This window comes from Hemicordylus capensis, chromosome 12 (genome assembly GCF_027244095.1).
Source record: "Hemicordylus capensis ecotype Gifberg chromosome 12, rHemCap1.1.pri, whole genome shotgun sequence".
NCBI lineage: Eukaryota > Metazoa > Chordata > Lepidosauria > Squamata > Cordylidae > Hemicordylus > Hemicordylus capensis.
In genome coordinates, this window is record NC_069668.1 from 11,324,600 (window position 1) to 11,339,026 (window position 14,427).

The 14,427-nt window shown below is 53.9% G+C and overlaps 1 protein-coding gene across 4 annotated transcripts in view; it reads right to left on the bottom strand.

Annotated features, from left to right (window-relative positions):
* The window catches only part of SEZ6 (seizure related 6 homolog), a 124,080-nt gene that overhangs the window by 17,223 nt on the left and 92,430 nt on the right, over window positions 1-14,427 (bottom strand). For all 4 annotated transcript variants that reach the window (XM_053275250.1, XM_053275251.1, XM_053275252.1 and 1 more), the window contains one exon: window positions 1,923-2,678. In XM_053275250.1, the coding sequence (XP_053131225.1) occupies window positions 1,923-2,678 (756 nt within the window). The remainder of the gene's footprint in view (window positions 1-1,922; window positions 2,679-14,427) is intronic.

Genomic DNA, 14,427 nt, shown 5'->3' on the forward strand with positions numbered 1-14,427 from the left:
TTAGGTAAAGGTAAAGTACACCTGACCCTTTCCTCTGTGCAAAAGGGACTGCAATTTGGCCCTAATCGTTGGGGAGTAAGGATAAAGGAGGGGTGATAACACAGAGAAAGCTGTAAGTGCCACAATATGAACACCTCTTTTCCATCTTGGGGAGAGGAGTAGACGTTGCCAAAAATCACGATAAGCTGTCATCCCCAGAGATGGTGCTGGTGGCCAAAATTTGTAGGTCTGGCTCGGACAATTCAATCTGAGCTACATAACGCCTCTGGTTGAGCCAAAATGTTGGTTGCCCATCAACTCAGGATATTTTGGGATCCGATTCGAGCTCACTTCCATCCCAACCTCCTGGCTCTCTGATCCGAGTCGAAATACTTAAGCGCCATCAAAAAACCCCAACCCTGCCCACTCTTTATTAGGGTTGTGCGTTTTGTGTTTTTTTCTGTTTTGTTTTTGGCACAAATCCGAAACACCCCCGTTTTGCACTTTGTTCAAAACCAGCCAATCCGAAACACCCCAATTTTGTTCTTTGTTCGAAATTGCAAAATCCAAATCCGAAACGTTTTGGATTTTTTAAAATGGCCCCAGGGAAAAACTAGTGGGTGGGGGCGGTAGTGCCCAATGGGTGGAAACTACCACCCAAATTTCAGAGGAATTGGGCAAAGGGCTGGGTTTCGGTGAATTTTTGAAGTATAGGATTTTTCCCATAGGGAAGAATTGAGGTTTTAGCAAAAGTATAGCTTCATGTTGGGGGGAAAGGGGTGTCCCAGAGCAGAGTAGGGTGGGTGGTAGTGCCTAGTGGGGGCAAGGAAGCTGCCAGAAGTATTTCAAAGGAATTGGGCAGAAGGCTGATTTTTAAAGATGTCATGGAGTTTGCGTGTCTGTAAAGTTCTTCCCCATAGGGAATGATGGCACTCCATAATTCCTTCTAGCATATGAGATTTTCAATGACAAACCATGAATCCACTCTCATATGCTACCAGAGAATCTGAATCTCTGGTAGCATATAAGAGTGGATTCATGGTTTGTCATTGAAAATCTCATATGCTGCCAGAGAATCTACACTCAGAAGACCTCAGAAACAACAGAACCCAGCACCCCATGGGTTAGCAACCCATGGGGGCAGTTGGCACCCTATGTGCACTACACCACGACTCACTCCTGGCCACCCCAGTGCCCCCCAGGTGGAGTTATGGGTCTGCTGAAACCTCCATTATTCCCTGGGGGGGGACCTTAAAGAAGCGAAAACTTAAACAATTCCTAAGAAATCAGCCCTTTGCCCTATTCCTTTGGAATCTGGGTGGCAGCAGGCACCCACTGGGGCACTACCACCTGAACCACTCTTCTGCCCCTAAATCCCCCTTTCTGCCCCCAATCCACCCCAAATAACATCAACATCACACATCAACAACAGCAGAGCTTTGGGGGAAAATCAGGCAGATTTCCAAAGGTCATGCACATCCACCTCCCCCCCTGCCCCAAATGCAATTGATCTACACACAACAGTGTAAAACAACAACAATGAAATGCACACTGGTCAATGAGGGTAAATGCACACTAGCCTAATGAGGGTAAAATTTACCCTGAAATTTGCTTAAAAGGAATAAGGAGGCAATTGCCAGCAGATCAGCCCATGCTTCCGCTGGCCAATCTGCAGGCTGGAAGGGCTGGAGATCCACACAGATGTCAAAACTCAAAATAGAGACTGAAGGAGAAAGACTTTTTGCAATTGCAAAATGGAGTTCCAAAACAGCTGAAACAACAAAACGTTTTGTATCCGAAACAGGGATGTTTTGTTTTGGCTGCAAAATGTTCTGTTTTGCGCATTGGGTGTTTTGTTTTGGCTACAAAACAGGCGAAATGGCCTGTTTTGTTCACAAAACGTTTTGTATCCAAAACGAAACACACATCCCTACTCTTTATACCTGAAGCCGGAACGATGGTGACGACGGTGGTGGTTGTGATGGTGGTGGTAGCCGTCTCCTCGTCTTTGCTGGACACCGGGCGCAGCGTGGCAACTCTGGGCGGGACCGTGGGGGCCGTAGGGTTAGGGTTGTCGCCAGACAATATGGCGGCCGTGGCTGGGTCTGAGTTGGGGCGACCAGCCTGGGAGAAGGCCAGTGCCGGGGTGACAGGAGGAAGCTGTGTGTCTCCAGAGAGGGGCACGGTTTTGAGGACATCCCGTCCCGGCTTGGCCCACGGCACCAGGCGCCCCATGGCTGTGGTCAGCAGGTCCGTCGTGAAAGCTGGCTTGGCCATCTCTGGGCTCCTCTCCACATCCCTGCCTCGAGTTTTCTTACCCTCCAGGGTGGTGGGGCCAGCCGTCGCCACAGGCGCCATGGGCAGGGTGGTGGGTGCTGTGGTGACGTCCCGGAGAGCTGGGCGGCCATCTTGGCCGGCCACATGGTTTGTGGAGGCTGGGGCGAGGCCGGTGTCGGGCAGGACAGGCCCAGGGCCCACCAGGCCGGCGGCCAGGAAGGGGATTTGCTCCAGGTAGTCCTTCTTCAGGAGCGCCTCGTGAAGGAAGTCCTCCAGGAGCGGGTGGTGATTCAGCAGCTTCAGGGTGGGCGCCGTGGTGACGAAGCGGGCCTCGTGCTCCATTTCATCTGGGGTGGGGGGCACCGTTCGCTCCCCATCCGCCTCGGAGCTCCCTGGGGTGTCGGGCTCCTCTGGGGAGAGGCCTGGAACGAGGAAAGAAAGGGTGTGGGTCCAAGCACCGGAAAGAACACCCAACACTGGAAGTTGCGAAACATTTGGGGTTTGGAAACATCTACCCCCTCCCCGCCACTAGAGATGGAAAAGAATGACTCAGAGTAGTCCCAATGAAATCAAGAGAACAAGTTAGCTTTCTCTGCATGATCACCCCTTCTTTAGTGGCGGCTAAATCCGGAACAGATCTCCCGCGAACGGGGCTGACCCAAAGGTCCTGGGTCAGCCCCGTTCGTGGGAGATCTGTTCCGGATTCCGTGGAGCCAGGTTGCACATTTCAGCGGCGGCAGGTTTTAGCACAATGCCGCTTTTATTCTGATTGCCAACCTCGAGAAGAGAATTCACCTGAGCAATTATAATTTTCTCGCTTAACAAAGAACGAAGGGGGAAATTGCACAAGGTGCGGAGAGGTTTCAATGAGGCTACAGACGCGGGCACACTCTTAAAAGAGCAGCACACACACACACACACACACACTACACCAGCCAGCCTGCAGGCCAGCCGCTTTGTGAAACGTCCCCCAGCCCATGTGGAAGTTCAATAAACAATTACACTCTTATTTCTGTTAGCACAACTCAGTGACCGTAATAAGGTAAAACCGTCGGGCCACTCTGTGGTCTTGGTCCCTGAGGCAGAGAGGTTCTCAAAAAGGAGCCCGTTGAACGAGTCCAGGCAGCTGTTCACAAAGACAAACTCTTGCAGGCTGCTGTTAGGCCAGGCTTAATGGGCTCATAAAGGAGACAAGCGGCCGGGTCCTTTGGCCTGCTGGTTAAGACAAGAGATACACAGGATCCTGGGTGAAAAGGAGCTGGTACAGTCAGGCACAACGCAGCCTGGAAGCAGGCGTTGCAGGAGACACCGGTGTTGGCTGAATCAGGCCCCCTAGGTGTGTGTCCCGGATTGATTATTTAGTGCCCCTAATGGTTAATGATTAATTATTTTATTATTAATTATTTAGTGCCCCGGTGCCGCCTGGAAATGGATACATTGCCGATTCGCGGGCTTGCAACCTGGAAGAAAGTACTGGATTCCAGTAGAGAGCATGAAAAGGTAGGGCTGAGAAAAATGCCTGCCTGTTGAAGCTCCGGAGAGCTGATGCCAGTCAGTGTGGACAATCCTGAGCCAGGTGGACCAAGGGTCTGACTCAGTAGAAGGCAGCTTCCTCTGTTCCGAGGAAATCATCCAAATTGGGGGGCCTGGGCCGTAGATATTTTAAGCACCAAGCAACACCTCTGGCAGGAACACCCCCATAAGCTGCTTTTGAACCCTTGGGGCCGTGGCTCAGTGGCAGAGCATCGGCTTTGCATGCAGAAGGTCTCAGGTTCGATCCCGGGCAGCATCTCCAGGTAGGGCTGGGAAAAAACCCTGCCTGGAACTTTGGAGAGCTGCAGCCAGTCAGTGTTGGCGATGCTGAGCTAGAGGGACCAAGGGTCTGACTCAGTAAATGGCAGCTTCCCATGTTATGCTTCCTAGGAATATTTTTTGGCTGATTAAAATATTGTGGAGAGTGTTGGGGGAGGAATTGTTAACTCCTAAAAAAACAGGGTGGGTGGGTACTGAGGTTCATAGGAGGGAAGGAAGCCCTGCTCCTCCATCCTACGTGGGGGCCGGCTGCACTTACTCAGCAGTGGCGTTCTGCAAATGTTCAGGAACATCCTTTTCTTCCACCACCTGTCTGTGTTTTAAAATCAGGGGCACTCCCCCACATGGGACGGGGTGGCGCTCAATAGGTATGGGTCAGGAGGGGGAGGGTGTGCCGCCCCATAGCCAAGGCGGAGAGCTTTATCTACCCGCCACAGCCGTAAACTGGTTTAAGCCGCCATCCCCCTGCGCCACTCCTGTTCATCCCTGAACATTATCTCCTAACTAAGCTCTGCGCACAGCGCCATTTAGAGCTGTTAGAGTAAATGGCAGACTGCTTTCATTAGCCCGTAATGAGCCATCCAAAATGCCTCCCTGGTGGGTTGGCCTCGTTCGCTGTGCCAGGGCTGGTGGCTGTGTGGGTGCCGGGAGATGCCCGAGGGCACCGGGGGCTTCCCAGGACGCAGCCTCCCTGACCCAGAAAGCAGAAGTCCTGCCAGCGGGTGGAAGGACCCAGGTTCAGTGCCTGGCAGCATCTCCGAGCAGGCCTGGGAGAGACTCCCTCTTCAAACATTGGGGAGCTGCTGCCAGTCAGAGTTGGCAAGGCTGAGTTAGATGGACCGAGGGTCTGACTCGGTGGGGCTGGGAAATCCCTCGTCTGAAAACAGCTGCTGCCAATCAGAGCAGGCAACACTGAGCCAGATTGTCCGAGGGTTAGACTCACAAGGACTGGGAAAGAGCCCTGCTGCCTGAAACCCTGGAAAGCGGCTGCCGGTCAGTGCGCAGAGTCAGCCCCAGCAGAAAGGGGCTGCTTCTCCGCTGCCTGCATTTGGCTGTGCGGTGTGTGAACCCATTCCCACCCCCCCACACACACCTTGAGACAGAGCGCCATAAAACTGGAGCAAGAGAACTTCCCTTCCCGTCTTCGAAGAGACTTAATTGCCTCCTTAAAGCAGCCTCTGTGTGGCAATTAATCTCCATGCAGCCCTGCCCTGCATTTGCTCTCCTTTTACACTCTAATTGGCAGCCTGGGGTTGTCAGGACCTACGCCTTCACCCTGCGGGAGCTCAGTGGGGGCCCAGGAGGAACAGCAGGGCCAGAAGCCCACTGGCTGGGGGCAGAGGCAACGGAAGTTGCTGAAGTTCCCTCCATAGCTGTGCAGAAGGTCCCAGGTTCAGTCCCTAGAAGCATCTCCAGGTAGGGCTGGGAGAGACTCCTGCCTGGAACCTTGGAGAGACGCTGCCAGCCTGGGTTGACAATACTGAGCTAGATGGACCAAGGGTCTGACTCAGTGGGCAGCAGCTTCCTAAGGGATGGGGCCGTCGCTCAGTGGAAGAGCCTCTTCTTTGCACACAGAAGGTCCCAGGTTCAATCCCTAGAAGCATCTCCTGGGCACTTCCCGGATTACGCGCTACAACATACGTGTCTGTTAGGTGTGCTTCTGAACTACCTGTGTTTCGACATCGCAGTCCCAGGAAGCTGCCGTACACATTTCCAATGCCGTCTTTCGGATTTTATCTTTGCGTTCTAGTCCTACAATGTTGCATATGCGTGATTGATATGCCAAACCTCTGTGATGAATTTTAGGCCAAGACTCCACAAAACCAGGTTGCACAGGTGAAGAGATTGCCAGGCTAGCCAAAGTGGCTTGTAAACTGTGGGTCGAGCAAGTCGCATCCAGGGGGAGCTTGGCCTATCTCTCGCATCCCCCTGCCAGGAAGATTTTCCCTGTGATGTTTCTGGGCGTCGCCTTGCGGTTAAAGGCAGAGGAGCAGGGGCAGTTCAATCAAAAGGAAAGGTGGCAACCTCTGTGGGGCCAGTCAGGCGCTGGGAGGCAGGGCAGCCCATGGTAGGGGCCGCCGTTGCCAAGATGGTGCCCACGGCCCCGTGACGTGGCTCGGGGAGGCACCCACTCTGCGGCGGATGCTTAAAGAGGTTAACTTGCCCCCAGCATGGAGGGAATTATGTTTTAATAGAATCCATTTATTACACCATAAAAGTTAATGAGTTTATTCGGAGAGGCGCCAAGATCCCTTTTAAGGTTTTAATAGGGGATTAGCACAGCGTCCCTGGCTCTGAAGCCACCTCATTAGCTGTGGGGTTAGGAGCTTCCTTAGCCAGCCCCCCAAATCTGGTTTCCTCTCACAAGGGAGGGCAGGGGAATTGGGTCCCTGTGGGGTTTGGGGGCCTGGGGAACCAGGTACACCCTCTAATCAAGTCCTATCCCTCCCCACATAAATAGATTCAGGCAAGATTGCACATTGCCAAGGCCCTCTGCACATGCACAGAGGCGCTCTTGGCTTTGCCCCACATCTTCCCCTAGGGGGAAGCCCGGAATGCTGAACTGGGCTTGTCTCCGATCAGCCGGCAACCCTGCGGCCCGTCCCTGGTGCGGGATTTCCCCCCTTCCCGCACCTCCCCACAGATGCGGCAGCCCAGCCCGCCGCCCCCCTCCCCTGCCAAATCTCGCTGCTATAGCTCTATTCCTGCTGCTCCCTTGATGGCGCCGATAATGAGATGGAACTACCGAATGGGCACTTCCGTGCCGGCGAAACGGGTAAATAAATTGAAATACTAATAACCGCCCCATCAGGAGAGAGCAGCGCCATGACCCAGATGAGAATGGCAGTGGATGGTGGCGGCGGCGGCAGCTACGAGGCACAGCAGAAATCCGAAATCCGCACGGCAGGCCTACAGCAACAGCAACGTGCAAGCTATCCAGTGTATAGGACCCCGTAGGGTAGGCCAGAGGGAAAGGTCACAAGCAGAGGGGCACCGAGGTAAATTTGGAGCCTGGGCCTAAAGGCCTTTGGAGGCCCCGCTCCGCTGCAAATTAAGCATCATCATGCTCCGCAGGGGGACCACACCACCCAGAACAGAGGAAAGAAGATTTGGGGGCCCCCAGAGGCTGCGGGGGCCCTGGACTTCATCACAAGTGGGGCATGACAGCGCGGGCATGCCCTGGATGTCTCCGGCAACAATAATTCAGATAGACTGCCTCTAAGCATGGAGGCTCGGTTGAGCTGCCATGCAGGAGAATGACTGAGTTTTCTGAACTGCCCAGTGCTGAGTGATGCAAGGCTTCTGACTTAGGTGTCTGGGCTAAAAATGCACCCGGGGTGCAGCTGGCAGGAATAATCCTAGCACGCCTTTCATGGCAGTGGAATGAAAGAGCGGCAGGCTGAAGCGGAAAAACTGGGGGTGGTGGTGGTGGTGTGTCTCCCTTCCTTGCCGAAATCAATTTTGACCAGAGGGAGGAAGAAAGGAATGAATTAAATAAACATGGAAGAGAATCAATAGCGTGATGTGAGTCGGGGAGGGAGGGGAACGGGGAAGTAGCATCTCTTCGAAATGCCAGCTGGTAGGAAAGGTGAGCATCCTTCTGTAATCTCAAAGATGCTCACCTTCCTTGCCCGCCCCCCATGGAAATTGCATCATTGCCCCAATACAATGGACAGATGCATTTCTCTCTGCTGCCTCCATTGGTCCATCTAGCTCAGGACTGTTAACCCAGACTGGCAGCGGCTTCTCCAAGGTTGCAGGCAGGAATCTCTCTCAGCCCCGTCTGGAGATGCCAGGGAAGGAACTTGGAACCTTTTGCATGTGATCACACAGATGCTCTTCCCAGAGCGGCCCCACCCCTTAAGGGGAATCTCTTGCAGTGCTCACACATCTAGCCTCTCATTCAAATGCAAACCAGGGTGAACCCTGCTTAGCAAAGAGGACCTGGCCTCCGTAAATTTGTCTAAGCCCTGTTTAAGGCCATCCAACATTGGATAACATTTTAAAAGCTTTGAACTGTTTTAAAATCACAAAACAACAACAACGATGAAATCTCACCCGTGCTGTCAGAGTGAAAATGGAACTGAAAATGGGCAGGTGTGTCCTCCGAAGGTGACTCGGTGTGGCGAGAGCGTGACAATTTGTTCGATGTGCCAAACCCAACCTATGTGCAAAAATGACGGCGGTTTTGCCTGCCTGGTTTGGGGGTCGGGATAAAGGAGGTGTGATAACAGCCAGCAAGTTGCAGGCAATGCTATCATCACCCCTTTCCCGTCTCTAGGGGGGTGGACGTTGCCCAGAATCACACACACACACACACACACACACACACACACACACACACACACACACACACACACACACGTCCAGAGGCAAGCTTCCGATACACAGGCACAGCATGCGGAGGGAGGGACCAGAGTGGGTTGGTCTCTGGCGAGCCAGCACTGCAGGGAGGTTAATGAAAAGAGACACCCGGCCCTACAAGGTCATTAGTCATGTTGCCCGATCCAGCAAACAGTATTCGATTTCCAAGTGTGATGCTAACCAGCCCCGATGTGGGCGCCACAGTCAGTGTGTGTGTGCGTGGAAAGAGTGCCGAAACCTGCCGGGTGGATAATTTTGCCATCTTGGTGTCAGGTGCGACTGGATCATTGGACCACTCCAGGGCAGAAGGAGTCACTTCCATGAAGTGTCTCTGCATGAGGCCGTGTGTCCTGCAAGCCGGAGACCATAGGAACACAGGAATATAGGGAGCTGCCTTCTACCGAGTCAGACCCTGGGTCCATCTAGCTCAGCTTTGTCTACTCTGACTGGCAGCAGCTCTCCAAGGCGGCAGGCAGGAGTCTCTCTCAGCCCTATCTGGAGATGCCAGGAAATCTGGGACTTACTGCATGCAGAAAAGTGGCTCTTCCACTGAGCTACAGGGACATAGGTAGCAGCCATATACTGAGTCAGACCTTTGGTCCATCTAGCTCAGTATTGTCTTCACAGAGTGGCAGTGGATTCTCGAAGGTTGCAGACAGGAGTCTCTCTCAGCCCTATCTGGAGATGCCAGGAAGGGAACCTGGCACCTTCTGCTCTTCCCAGAGCGGCTCCATCCCCTACTAAGGGGACTCTCTTCCAGTGCTCATACTTCGAGTCTCCCATTTATATACAACCAGGGTGGACCCTGCTTCGCTAAGGGGACAAATCATGCTTGCTGCCACAAGACCAGCTCTCTTCTCAGATGGTCTGCTTTACGTCGGTCACATAAGAAGCTGCAACTACCGAGTCTGATCCTTGTGCTCAGTATTGAGCCATGGCCCCATCCCCTATCATGCAGTGCTCAGATGTAGTCATCTGCCTAAATGCAAACCAAGGTGGACCCTGCTTAGCAAAGGGGCCAGTTCATACTTGCTGCCACCCAGCTAGCTCTCCTCACCTTTTCAATTCAAAAAGACGTGCACCCATCGGAGATCGGAGGACCATTATAGCCCCAAGACCCTGGCCAGACCTGCCAAGGCAGGGTCTTGCCAGCCAGACGGACCTCCAAGACTCCCAGATCTTGCAGGACCCCCAGCTCCCCAGAGATCCTCCCTGGCTACCCTCCGTCCGCCACTCTGCCTTCCTTTCCCTGCGGCCGTAAACCCCTCACTTATGGGGATGGAGTTATGGCCCGACGCCTCTGCGCTGACATTTACGCGGCGCTTTTACACCCTGAAATTACCATGGTCGCTCCCAGGTGCCGGAATGGGAGAAGACAGGCCTTCTCCCCCCCTCTTTTTATGGGCTCACGCTCTGTTCAGGCAGTACAGGAGATTAAATGTCACTTCACCTGCCAGACGAAATCGCTAGCAGACTCGAGCTGCTCCGTGCGGCTGCCTGCAGAGGTTGCGTGCCCAGATTGCCAACTGGGGCTGGCAGAGGGCACCCCTGAGGGGGTGGGCAACTGTTGGAGGCATTTGCTCCCCCCCATCAGCGTAGGGAACAGCAATCTACCCTCAGCCTCGACTCTGGGAATGTGGCCTTGCAGGGGTTGGGCTGGAGGTTGACTCAGCAAGCATGGCTATGAAAGTTGCCCCCTTGGGGAAGCAGCCATCTGAGTCAGACCCTTGGCTCATCGCGCTCAGTAATGTCGGCACTGGCTGGCAGTGACGCTCCAAGGTTTCAGGGGCAGGTGTCCATCCCAGCCTTATCGAGAGATGCTGCCAGGAATGGAGCTTGGGACCTTCTGGGTGTAAATCAGGTGCTCTAGCATTGAATCACGGCCTTACACAGGAGGCTGCCTTATACTGAGTCAGATCCTTGGTCCACCTAGTTCAGGGCTGTCTACCCAGACTGGCAGCGGCTTCTCCAAGGTGGCAGGCAGGAGTCTCTCTCAGCCCTATCTCGTTGGAGATGCTGCCAGGGAGGGAACTTGGGACCTTTTGCATGCAAAGCAGATGTTCTTCCACTGAGCTACAGCCCCATCCTCTAAGGGGCTCACCTGTAGGGACATAGGAAGCTGCCATATACTGAGTCAGACCATCGGTCTATCTAGATTAGTATTGTTTACACAGACTGGCAGAGGCTTCAGGCAGGAGTGTCACTCAGGTGGCAGGCAGGAGTCTCTCTCCGCCCTCTCTTGGAGATGCTGCCAGGGAGGGAACTTGGGACCTTCTGCATGCATGCAAGCAGGCAGGTGCTCTTCCCAATGGAACATGGAGGGTGTGTGTGCATGAACTGCCCCCCCTTGCACACATGTACACATACACACACCCCAGCACTGGGGAACCGGCTGGCCTGATGCTGCTGCCTCCGCGTTACCTGCTCAGAAGTGGCCCAAAAGAGTCAGGAGGCTGCGAGCTGGACTGGACTCAAAGGTAACTCAAGCACCATTTAAGAGCTGAAACCTTGGAGAAGCCGCTGCCAGTCAGTACAGACAACTCCGAGCAAGATGGGCGAAGGGTCTGGCTCAGCAGGAGGCAGCTCCCCATGTCCACGTCCCGACAGCTTCTCCCAAGGTCCCCGCAGACACCGAGGGCACACCGTGCTCTTCCCCCCACATGTCACAGAGCGCCCAAATCCCCACCCCACTCCCTGCTCTCAAAGCTAATCCTTAATTAAAGTTCTGCCTGTGCCTGCCCGTCCAGGGAGCGCTGGGCCGAGGAGGACGGATGGAATTGGCAGGTGCGGAGAACCCATTAAAAGCCTGGCGCTTCTGTTTGGGCGACGATAAGTTGGCATTACCGAGCAGGCGGGCTGGGCGGGTGGCGCTAACAAGAGCGGACAGGCCAGGCGGCGAGGCTTGCACTGCAGCGGCAGCCTGCCAACATGTCGATCCAGGCGGTGTTTAATTCCTGGTGTGAATTTGCCCCAACCAGGGAGTAATCACATGTTGTCTGGTGGGGGGGGGCTGGCGGGGGGGGCAGAGATAGTGCCAGGCTGGCCTTGGCAGCAGAAGCTAGGTGACCCAATTCTGCACCTTGGCTTGCTCCGGAGATAGGAACATAGGAACATAGTCCGCTGTTGTATACCGAGTCCGACCCTCAGTCTATCTAGCTCAGTATTGTCTTCACAGACTGGTGGCGGCTTCTCCCAGGTGGCAGGCAGGACTCTCTCTCAGCCCGATCTTGGAGATGCTGCCAGGGAGGGGACTTGGAACCTTCTGCTCTTTGCAGGTGATGGTGGTGGAAAGAGCTGTACCGCGACGAGGGCTGTACCACGCCAGACTGTCTCTGAATTCCTTCCCCGCAGTACAGAAAGCTAGCACATTAAGGGCAAGGGGTCATAGCTCAGTGGCAGAGCTTCTGCTGTGCCCGCAGAAGGTCCCAGGTCAGTCCCTGCGGGCAGCATCTCCGGATGGGGCTGGGTGAGACTCCTGCCTGGAACCTTGGAGAGCGGCTGCCAGTCAGAGTAGACAGTCCTAAGCCAGATGGACAATATGGACCACTAGATGGGTGTTGTATAAGGCAAGTTGCTTTGTCCCTATGCTGTGCTCTTTTGCGGGAGGGGTCCGCCTTGGGCCCAGTTGTGGGTGGCATAACCCACCAGGTTTAGAGAACTTCCCCTCCATTTCCATCACACGCATGGAAGCTGATTTATGGATGCAGCACATGATGCCGAGACAACTGTTCAAGCCCCCGTTCCCTCAATCAACCAGCGTTTTTCAGCCATGAATTCAAACATGCTGTCTTGTTAACATTGGCAGAGTCTAGAGATCTACTTAGACTCTTCAAAAATGCCCGCTTTAAAACATAAAAGGAACAGGCAAATTAATTCATGCAAGAAAGCCTCCGGCAACGGCACTGAATGGCTAAGAATGGAACCTCCATACCCAGGGGTAGTCAATCCCTGCTTTTTGGACACAGGGACAAAAGGACACCTGGTGGTTCATGAACTCCATGGAGATTATCTGGCCATTGCAGACAACAGAATTGTCAACTAGATACATCTTTGATGGGCCCCAGCCAAGAAAGGAGGGGAAACGGCCTTTCTTGAGTGGCAAAAAGCCAGACTGAGATGTCAGCAGTACGCAGATTTATTGAAATGCAGCCCACTGATCATCTGCCTCTTAACCAACTAATCAATCAATGAAACATTCCTCAATCTGGAGGAAGCGCGAGTTGAAAAATCAGCAGCCGCTTCAGCAGAGACACACGCTGTCCAAGAAACGAAAGCACTCTCAACAGGAATTCTTCCTAAAAGCCTGATCAAAGAAGAATCTTTTAAGTAGTTCTCTTTTAAAAGCCCCGAGGTTTCCGGTGGGTCCCTCTAGCAGTGGATTTCAGACACTGAAATACACTGATGAACCCAGACCCAAACAGGGCCTCCCCACGGTGGGGTGTGTGTGCGGATTCCTCATCTCTCGGGCCACAACGTGGGAGCAATTCCAGGTTCAGAATTCAAGGAGGGGCCACACCTGGGAACACCTAGCTCAGTATTGTCTACCCGGGCTGGCAGCGGCTTCTCCAAGGACGCAGGCAGGCGTCTTTCCCAGCCCTACTTGGAGATGCTGCCAGGGAGGGAAGGGAACTTGGAACCTTCTTCTGCAAAGCGCTTTCCCGATAACGCACCGCAACAGTGTCCCTCCGTGTCCCTTAAGTGTGCTTTCGTGCTGCCTGTGTTCCGACACTGTAGTCCCTGCGTTGTCAGCAAGGGGACGGTCACATTTCCGATGCTTCCGTTTGGAACTTATCATTGTGTTTTTAGTCCTACAATGTTGCCCGTGTGTCGTGATAAAAAAAGCAAAAAGAAGAAGAAGAAAAAAAGAAAAAGAAGAAGAAGCTGTGTTTCCCCATTGTAGGAGGGTTGTGCAAGGGATTTACGTTTTCAAAACAAGCCTGCTAAGCCAAAGCATTTTACTGCTGAATAGCGTGTCATCTGGAAATTGCCCTGCTAGTGCTCTTCCCAAATGGCCCCATCCCCTAAGGGGAACATCCCCCAGTGCTCATATGTGGTCTCCCATTCAGATGCTGAAAGGCATCATCTCATACAGCGCGCGGGAGATGGCCATGGTCAACCCCTCCTGTATTTTACCAAAGACAACCACAGGGCTCTGTGGGCGCCAGGAGTTGACACTGACCTGATGCCACACTATTAGGAACATAGGAAGCTGCCATATCCTGAGTCAGACCATTGGTCTATCTAACTCAGTATTGTCTTCACAGACTGGCAGGGGCTTCTCCAAGGTTGCAGGCAGGAACCTCTCTCAACCCTATCTTGGAGATGCTGCCAGGGAGGGATCTCTTAATGGCAATCTCTTCCAGTGCTCACACTTCTAGTCTCCCATTCATATGCAACCAGGGTGGACCCTGCTTAGCTAAGGGGACAAGTCATGCTTGCGACCACAAGGCCAGCTCTCCACAGGATGAGTTGTGGGGGGAGTTGCAGGGGAGTTTACCATTTGCCGGGGAGTAGCAGCAGGAGAGAGGGCATGCATATGTATACCTCTTGCCGGTGAGCTTCTCAGCGGCATCTGGTGGGCTGCTGTGGCAAGCAGGATGCTGGCCTAGATGGGCCTTGGGCCTGATCCAGCAGGGCTGTTCTGACGTTCTTCTGAGCCTAACGGCAATCGTGTGAACGAGGCCTCCTTTCAAGCATTGCTTTGCAGTCATGAGAGCTAGACACTTAGCATTTCTGTCAAGCCGGGAACCTCAGGAAGCCGAATTCTGTGCCCATAATGGGTCGGTTTTCTGCACGCCAGCCGAATGATGACCTACGGACGTCCCTGGCCAAAGTCTCCCGAATCGGAGGACCACAGCGCTCACCCACGCTGCCCCCACCCCACAGATCAGGACACGGTGCTGCTGCCGCACCCCTGTCCCCCCCCCCCGCCCTTCCAGCCCAGCTCTCCCAGGCCCCGGCCGGATTAAATATTCATGCCGCAGCTCTCCGGGA